Source organism: Mandrillus leucophaeus, unplaced genomic scaffold (genome assembly GCF_000951045.1).
Source record: "Mandrillus leucophaeus isolate KB7577 unplaced genomic scaffold, Mleu.le_1.0 Scaffold245, whole genome shotgun sequence".
Classification (NCBI taxonomy): domain Eukaryota; kingdom Metazoa; phylum Chordata; class Mammalia; order Primates; family Cercopithecidae; genus Mandrillus; species Mandrillus leucophaeus.
Genome location: NW_012102532.1, coordinates 452,897 through 461,442, shown reverse-complemented (window position 1 = coordinate 461,442; position 8,546 = coordinate 452,897). Strand labels below are relative to the sequence as shown.

General features: G+C 58.4%; 1 protein-coding gene across 2 annotated transcripts in view; it reads right to left on the bottom strand.

Moving 5' to 3' along the window:
• The window catches only part of PLEKHG6 (pleckstrin homology domain containing, family G (with RhoGef domain) member 6), a 17,641-nt gene extending 9,114 nt beyond the window's left edge, over positions 1-8,527 (bottom strand). The window contains exons 1-13 of one of the 2 annotated variants that reach the window (XM_011982935.1): positions 8,366-8,527; positions 7,123-7,328; positions 5,699-5,854; positions 4,317-4,481; positions 3,847-3,942; positions 3,580-3,630; positions 3,096-3,245; positions 2,086-2,196; positions 1,803-1,952; positions 1,508-1,645; positions 1,082-1,201; positions 626-758; positions 395-510 (exon numbers count right to left, since the gene is read on the bottom strand). In XM_011982935.1, the coding sequence (XP_011838325.1) occupies positions 395-510; positions 626-758; positions 1,082-1,201; positions 1,508-1,645; positions 1,803-1,952; positions 2,086-2,196; positions 3,096-3,245; positions 3,580-3,630; positions 3,847-3,942; positions 4,317-4,481; positions 5,699-5,854; positions 7,123-7,260 (1,524 nt within the window). In that variant the 5' untranslated portion in view covers positions 7,261-7,328; positions 8,366-8,527. Of the gene's footprint in view, positions 1-394; positions 511-625; positions 759-1,081; positions 1,202-1,507; positions 1,646-1,802; positions 1,953-2,085; positions 2,197-3,095; positions 3,246-3,579; positions 3,631-3,846; positions 3,943-4,316; positions 4,482-5,698; positions 5,855-6,296; positions 6,836-7,122; positions 7,329-8,365 lie in introns of those variants that run through there. The other variant, XM_011982936.1, reaches the window with a different exon arrangement.
• Positions 8,528-8,546: the final 19 nt, after the last annotated feature.

Below are 8,546 nucleotides of genomic sequence, written 5' to 3'. Positions count from 1 at the left end.
TCCTTCCTTCCTTCCTTCCTTTCTTCCTTCCCTCCTTCCTTCCTTCCTTCTTTTTTTCTTCAGGGTCTCACTCTGTCACCTAGGCTGGAGTGCAGTGGCACTATCTCAGGTCACCACAACCTCCACTTCCTGGGCTCAAGTGATTCTCCTGCCTCAGCCTCCAGAGTAATTGGGACTACAGGCACACACCACCATGCCTGGCTAATTTTTGTATTTTTAGTAGAGATAGGGTTTCACCATGTTGGCCAGCTGGTCTCAAACTCCTGACCTCAGGTGATCCTCCCGCCTCGACCTCCCAAAGTGCTAAGATTACAGGTGTGAGCCACCACCGTGCTCCCATTTCTGAGCTCTGGGGACCCCTGCCCATGCCTCCCCATCCCTGGCTTTCTCGTACCTGAGCCTGCTGGGTCTTCTCCAGCCACCGGGCACGGTCTGTAGGACTGGGACACTGCACAATGAGGGCGCTGGAGACACACTGGAATTCAGTGAGGTGGATCAGCAGGAAGCTGTCTGGATGGAGGAGACAACCTTCAAGAGGCCAGCCTTTATTTGATCTCCATCCCAGCCCCTCCTTCCCCTCGCTAAGAAGAGGGAGAAGAAAAGGCTCCCCGCAGGAAGGACGTACGAGGGTCTCTCAGGGGTTGGCATACGAGCTTCTCCAGCATGAGAGGGGGGCGGATGATCTTGGCTTTGTCCGCCTTGCGCTGGGGCTTGGTCACGAGGAGCACGTCAGAGAAGAGGAACAGGTACACGTCCAGCTGGGGGTGGGGGCGTAGGGGAAAGAGACAGGGTCAGCTGGAGCCAGGGGCAGGACTGGTCCAGGAGGAGGCACAGGCATGGTGCTCAGACACACAGGGACACACGCAGAGCCCAAATGCGGGAGTGGCCAGGGCCGTCACTTTGGTCCCATCTCTCGATTTACAGGCAGGGAAAGTGGCTGGCTCAGGGTCACACAAATGACTGGGGCTTAGCCAGAACCACATCCTTTCCCAAAACCCCTCTTCTCCCACTTCTGGCGTTTCTGCCTCTTACCTTCTCCCACCATGCCCCGTCCCCTCTACTCTGGCCGCAGCACCCTCACCTTCCCTTCTCGTCCCTCCTTCACTCGCACGGGTCCCTCCAGCAGCAGCTGTCTGGTGTGCTCAGAGGCAACCCCCAGCATGGGGGATGTCAGGTCCAGGGTGGAGAATGGACGCAGGTTCTGAGGGACACAGAGGGGAAGGGTCAGGGTGCTCGGCAGGCTGCCTGGACTTCCTGGCCAAGGGCGGCTCCTGGTTCTGCCACCAACACCTTTCTGTTTCTGTCCTTCCCCCATGGGCTAGAGGAAGCCTCCCAGTGCCTGCTTTGTACTCTTCTGACCTCTACCCCTTGGACTGTCACCACCGGGAAGGAATGATGGACACTCTCGTGGCACCCAAGGAAGGGGCGTTCTGGCCTCGCCAGGCCCCCCTTCACCAGTATCCCTGGGACCTTGCTTTTCCTGGGCCCCTTCCCTCTGCCCTCTCACCTTCTCCACCTCATCACTGGGGGGCTCCAGCACCTCGTAGGGCCCGATGCGCTGGGCTGCAGCCGCCAAGCTCTCTTGCTCTTCGCCCTGGCGGACCTGCCCATTGATGTGTCGCAGGAATGACTCCACAGCTTCGATCTAGGTGGGGTTGGGGGTGCGGGAGGAGGGACGGCTCAGCACCTCTCCCAACCAACGCCAGCCACAGCACAGCGCTACACTGTCACAGACACACTAAGAAAGAGACCCCCTCCCAGTCCCTGACGCACCAGAGTCCTAGCCCCCCCAGGGCACCTACCATGGCATTCAGGGCCTCTTGGGCTCGCGCCTCGGGGCTCCTCTTGAGCACAGCATGGAGCAGCAGTGGGTACTTGGTGATGCGCTGGTGGGGCTTGATGAGCAAGTCACAGAGCATCTGCCTCCCGGAGCGCTTGTGCTTCTCACACCACTGCAGGGAAGGCGGGTGGGGCTCAGGGGTTTGCTCCCTCCTGCCCTGCCTAGTGGTGAACTCAGCCTCAGGCTCAGCTGGAGACTGGCTGGCTAAGATGCACCCGTCCCCCTCCCCAGCACCCCTCTCCCACCTGCACGAAGGCATGGAAGAGAGGGTTAGTTTCTTGCTGCTCTCGGGCGTAAGCCATGGTCTGCTTCACTCGGAGGCAGTACTGGACATAGGGGTGGAACCTCTGGCCAAACTGGAGAGACAGATACAGGAGGTGGGGAGCAGGCACGGGGAGAAGACCATGAATATAGGCTCTGGCTGCAGGACCCAGGAGCAGGTGAAGAGAGTCTCATGGAGGCCCTGAGCCCAGCTCCTGACAGTCCCTGCCTCCCAGGATCCTCCCAGGAATGCTCTGAAGGCTAGGCCTCTCTCTGGATGCCAGGGAGGAGCCTGAGGTCCCGACACAGACCTAGAGCTCTCTGAGCTCCCTCCATCCACAGTGCTGCTGGGGCCTGCTGCTCTGAACTTACTCTCCCACCATCAATAATTCAGCTGGACCGTTTTCAGGACACTGCAGATCCCATTTCACCCTGGGGGTGGGTGGGGTGGCCACCTAAGGGTTTGCTCAGACGCCTTGCTCCTGTGGAGGGGGTGCCTAAGGCTCCTAGGAGAAGGACGCCTCCCTCTCTACCCCACTGCAACGTTTCCCTGCAGGGCCCACATTTTCCTGGCTAGGTAACATTGTAGAAGAAAGTCAGACCCTAGGCCCTCTTGCTTTCTCTGTCACTCTTCTCCATGCCCCGGGTGCCTCCTGTGGCCTTTTACACCCGCCCAAGTCATCTTAAGGGTCCCCTCACTTAGGCCCCATTGGCTGCACCCAGCTTTTGTAGTTGATGGGAGCCGAGGTGTGACCCTTCCCTGAGACAGCTGTATTTTCATTTCATAAGGGCCTCCAGAAGAACAAGGAACCTGTGGCACAGAGGTCAGACTTGTGGCATGCAGGGAGGAGGTGAGGTGATATGAGGGGTAGGGGCTGTGTCCTGCGGCCCTTCAAATCACAGAGAGTTGCGTACTGCGGGCATGCCCTACACACAGGACCCCCGCGGGCTCCCAGTCCTGCCCCATCCAGACACAGCCCTTCACAGGCCTCACCGTCAGGAAGCCACTTTCCAGACCAATGGGGTCCAGGGGCTGGCCTGAGGCCCGAGTTTCCTCCAGGGTGGGCCCCAGCACCTCCTCCCAAAAGCTCCGGTGGGTTCGAATCAGGCTGGGGACATTTCCAAACAGGGTCTCAGCTGACACCTGGAGGAGGGAGCAGAACTGAGCAGCACACCTTTGGCAGGTCACCAGGGGTGGCACTGGCCCAGGAAAGGTGAGGACCCTAAGCTTGGACAGCAGGGGTGGGGGCGAAGAGGGACGAACGGGGCAGTGGGCCTGGAGGATCTCAAGGATGCCAGTCTGGGAAATGGGGGGCCTGTGGCCTGCTTGGAGTCCCCAGTAACAGGGAAGTAGGGAGGGCAAGGCGTCCCAAAAAACAGGGCAGTGGGAATGTAGACAGGGATGGCTGCAGGGCCCACCCTCATCCCCAGGCTCAGAGCTCGGGCTGTGCCAGGATCCCCCCCGAGCACCCACTCACTTCCGTCAGCAGTCCCACTCGCTGCAAGTTCAGCAGGCCAGCGGCTAGGAGCTGCAGGGAGGGGGATGAGGGTCTCAGGACCCAGCGCAGCCCTTCAGTGCCACCTCCCACCCCCCATCAACTTCAGTACTGCTGACCTATCTTCCTGGATCCCAGACTGGCCTGAAATCCTGCCCCTCCCTCCCCCAGTGACCTGTCTTCCAGTCTGGGAGGATGGGGGATCATGCAGGGAAGAAGGGGCCGGGGCTGGGGCTGAGGGAGGCTCACGTCGGTCATGATCTTGAGCTTTCTCACGTAGATCAGCTCGGTGGTCAGGAGCTCCCACAGGGCCTCCTGTTGGTGGCAGAGCTCCCGGCTCATCTCCTGGGGTGGGGAGAATGCTGGTTCAGTGGGGAATGATAATTACATGGCATGTATCAGCTGCTAAGTGCTACTGCACCTACTTCATAGGTTCTAGGCACTTTGCACATGACCATGAACTTTTAATCCTCAAACCAATGTGTAGGTGGTATTATCCCCACTTTACATATGTGGTAACTGAGGCCTAGAGAACTTTACTGTCTTGACCAAGGTGTCACTAGTAAGTGGCAGAGCTGGGGTCTGAACCCAGATCAACGCATTTCCAGATGCTTTTTCCACATGACTCCACTTCCCAAGGCCTTTCCCTCCTCTAGAGCAGAATCTGTGTGTGCATTCACGCCGTGGGGACGGACTCACCTTGTGAGTTTCAGGCTCACCTTGTGCCCAGGCACCAGCTCCCTCCAGGACTTCTCGATGGCCAGGCCGCTGTCGCCACCCTCTCCTATCTCCCAGTGCCGCCGGTCCTCAGGGGGCAGCCGGGGCATCCCAAACATGCTGAAAGTGTGCAGCCTCACCTCCAGCTCATGGGCCTTAGTGACTTCCTGGGGGAGCCAAGCAGGGCATCAGCTCTGGCCACATCCTTGGCACCCAGCCACAGGGCTCCAGGAGGGCTGTGTGTGTGTGCATGTGTGTTTAAGTGTGTGTGTGTCTGGAATGGGAGATGGCAGGCAGCACTGAGTATGAGTGGGGACACGGAGGCCTGGAGGACAGGGGTCGGCCCCAGTTGGAATTCCAGGGAAAAAGGCATTGCTGGAATGTGGGTGAAGAGGCACCCTGGTCTGCAGAAAGATCCCTGGAGAGGGGTCTGATCTAGGCTCACTGACAGGAAAGAGGCTTTCCATGGGTCTCCTGAATCAGAATGAGGTAGGGGAGGGACAGAAACAGACACTCAGAGGGAACTTCAAGTGAATCAGAACAAGACTTAGAGAACCAGTGGTCTCAGGCACCACTGACAATTTGCCCATAAAATGGCATTTTTTATGAGGTAGCATGGCTTACATTTTACAAGTTTCTTTTTTCTTCTTTTTTTTTTTTTGAGACAGAGTTTCGCTGTTGTTGCCCAGGCTGGAGTACAGTGGCACAATCTCGGCTCACTGCAACTTCCACCTCCTGGGTTCAAGCAATTCTCCTGCCTCAGCCTCTTTAGTAGCTGGGATTACAGGTGCCCGCCATGATGCCCAGCTAATTTTTTTTGCATTTTTACTAGAGACGGGGTTTCACCATGTTGGCCAGGCTGGTCTGGAACTCCTGACCTCAGGTGATCCACCCATCTCGGCCTCCCAAAGTGCTGGGATTACAGGCGTCAGCCTCTGCGCCCGGCCCATTTTACAGGTTTCTTTGGCGCCTAGTAATGTGAGCAACAGACACTCCTGACCCTCACTCACTCCATCCGGATGTGGCTCGAGAGGAGGGGTGAGGCTCACAGCGGCGGCAAAGGATGATGTGGTCCTGAGGATGGAGGGAGCATACCTGACTCTCAGCGACTTGCTCATTTGACTTGGTAATTTTCAAAAACTGAAAGCTCAATATCAATCATTTATCCACATTTAATCAAAGTGTCTCAAGTCAAAGTCCCTGGTTGCCATGCATAGACCAAGGAGAGATATATCCCTGAGGGGCCCTACGCAGAGCCATGTCTGACTGGCAGGCAACAGCCTCCTGGACCTGTGGTCTCAGCCCCTGGGGCTTGCTGGTCATCTGTGGAGCCATCACAATTGGGGCTGCATGCGTGGGGATGGGAGGAGAGGGACCCCCTTACCTTGAGTTTGGGGGAGTGAGGCAGGCCAGCCCCCACATGGCCCCCGTGCCTCTTCTCGGGCTCTGGATCTCGCAATCTCATGGGTGACAGGCCTCGGGACTGGCCAGACCCCCTGACAAAGGGGACATACTGCTGGAGGCGTCGGCGACTGGGATCCTGGGAGAGGAGTAGGGGAAGTTCTGGGGGTGCCTCTCTTTCCCCAGAAACCCCAGAGAGGTAGTAGGGGGGCAGTCTTGGCTCTAGATGTTGTTCCCCCACCCTGGTAAGTCGGGCTGGCTCACTTCTCCCCGCAAACCAGTTTGGTGTGGGCTGCTCCTGCCCTGAGTCACAGCGGCTGCTGCCAGCAAGGCTAAGCTGAGTGGGCAGGGGCATGACAGCCTGGCTCCCCGAGTGGGCCTGGGGCAGAAGTGGGGCCTCCTGCCGAGCAGGTGCACAGGCACACACATGCCTGGGCTCTGGTGTGTGTGCCCCCGCTGCCTCCTGCTCTCCGTACCACGGGGGGTGCATGGACAAGGCATGGTGCACACAGCATTCTGGTCTCTCATAACTCTCCTTGTCTGTGACCAGCCTCCCTCACACATGGGGAGAGGGCACACACATGTGCAGCCTCCTCCCCGGGGGCGTGCAGCCTGCATCCCATCCAGCTGGGAGTGGCTGCCCTTCCGTGTGAAAGGCTGAGGCCACTGCCACCACACGGCTCCTCCCAGGGCAGGCCTGGTCACATTCCTTCATTTGCCTGTGGCCTGAATTACCCCACATGCTTCCTAGTCTCCCTTCTCACCCACAGCCTAGGAAAGTCCCATCTCCACAGGCAAAATTCTCGTGCAGTGAGGCAGGGGATATCCCAGCCACAAGCAGAACTGTCCTCAAGGTGGAGGGGAAGCCTGCAGCCTGAGGGACAGATTTGACTTCCACACCCCTCTCCTTGGTCAGGATGGGAGGAGGGCCAGGCAGTTCCAACCAGGGGTGGAGCCAAGGCAGGCACCCTCCTGTCCCTACCCACCACTGGAGGAGCAGGGACACCCTGAACCTTTGCTCATCTTCATCCTGACTCAGGGAGAGGCAGATCTCAGGAAGCCCTCAAACCCCTGCCAAGCAGAGGCGGGTGCCTGGGAGGCGCCAGCTCTGGGGTTTGATGACCTTACCCGCAGCTCTTTGTCTGAGACCTGTCTAACAGCACTCCTCTACGGGCCTGGCTTCTCCTGGCTCTGCCTCTCCTGCCCAGCTGCCTGGGACTGGGGTGTGACATCCCTGGAGCCTGGCCCTGTCACTGCCCTCCTCTTCCCCGCAACCCAGGAAAGAAGAGTAGGGTAAGGGGCAGGAATAGCTCAACCTCTGAACCTGTAAGGGGACAGAGGCTCCACAGCCTGGGTGTCCTCCCTCCTGCCCCACCAGGTCACTTTTGGGGCACAGTCTGGACTCACCAGCACCAGGCCTCCTCGGGGATAGAGACTGCCAGCAGTGCTCTGAGCGGAGGCTCGATGCCGACCCCCATAAGTCTCAATGCGGGAGGCCACGAGTCCTTGGAGGGGGCCCTCATTTGGAGGACCAAAGGCCTTCATCCCTTCTCTGCTGGGTCACCTCCAAAGGGCCATATCTTCAATGTCCAGGAGAAAGAGGTCCCCTAGGGCTGCAAGAGAGAAAAGAGAGGAATGGAAGGGCCATTCCCAATCAGCGAATGGCACCAGGTGGGAGACCAACACTGGTGCGGGGCCTGGGCAGGAGGGTATAGTGGGGGAGGAGAGGGCCAAGGGCTTAGTCACTTGTTGGGGGGAACATGGCTGCCTCATCTATGATTTGATGGGAGTAGGGTAGGTCCAGGTACATACTGTGTAGGAAGCCCCTTGGAGATGTACCTCCTCTCTCACATGTGTACATATTTGGGGTACAAGCTCCTGCACTGGTCTCAAATGGGAACAAGGGTCACAGACAGGTCTCGGACTTTCTGGATACACCCAGGTGGGAGGGTTCTAACCCCATCCCCTTCCCCATATAAAGCCTGGGAAAAAGCTGGAGGAAGGCCGTGGTGGGTGGGGTGGGCTGGGAGTGGGGGTGGCTGGAGACAGCCCAGTCTGCCACCAGTTTTTGTACAGCCTGTAAGCCTTTACATATCTACACAGTTGAAACAACTTCTGCCCCCTGCAAAAAACCCACCAATATTTTGGGACAAGTAAATATTATATGATATTCAAATTCAGAGTCCATAACTATAGTTTTGTTGGAATCCAGCCTCCTCTGCTGGTCTCCTAATAATCTGTGGCCGCTTTCTTGCTAGTTGGAACAGACGGTGTAGGCCGCAAAGTCGCTGATATTTACTGTCTGGCCTTTACTGAAAGGCTTGCCCGTCTCTTACCCGAACCCTCCTGGCCACAGACAGGGAGGTGAGTGGGGCCAGCTGTCTGGCCACTGGCCTTAGGGATCAGTCAAATAGAAGAAGAGTTTCTCGGGCTGTATATTTGGTCCTCGCCAGCCTCTGGGAACACCACCATGGAGCTGGTGGCCAGGCGTGGGGCTCCATCCCTCCCGGCTAAACCTGGAGGGAGGGCCCGCCCTCGAGTGGGCAGGGCCTGGAAGAGGAGAGGCCTCCTAAGGGGCGGTGGGCTCAAGGAGGCAGGTGCTTGTGCCCCGACCAGGTGAGCCTGAGGTCCCGACTCAACCCTCCCTTACTTTCCTCCGATTTAGGAGCAGAGGAGGAAACGTTCGCTGTCCCTCCTGCCGCCTCCCAATAGTCCTCCCTCTGAGGGCGCCGTCTCCCTCGCACTGCTCCCTACCCAGGGTCCTTTCTCAGCCTGGCCCCCGGCTCCCCTCCTCCCGCCTCCGGGAGGCCAGGCCTTCCTTCCGCTTCGCC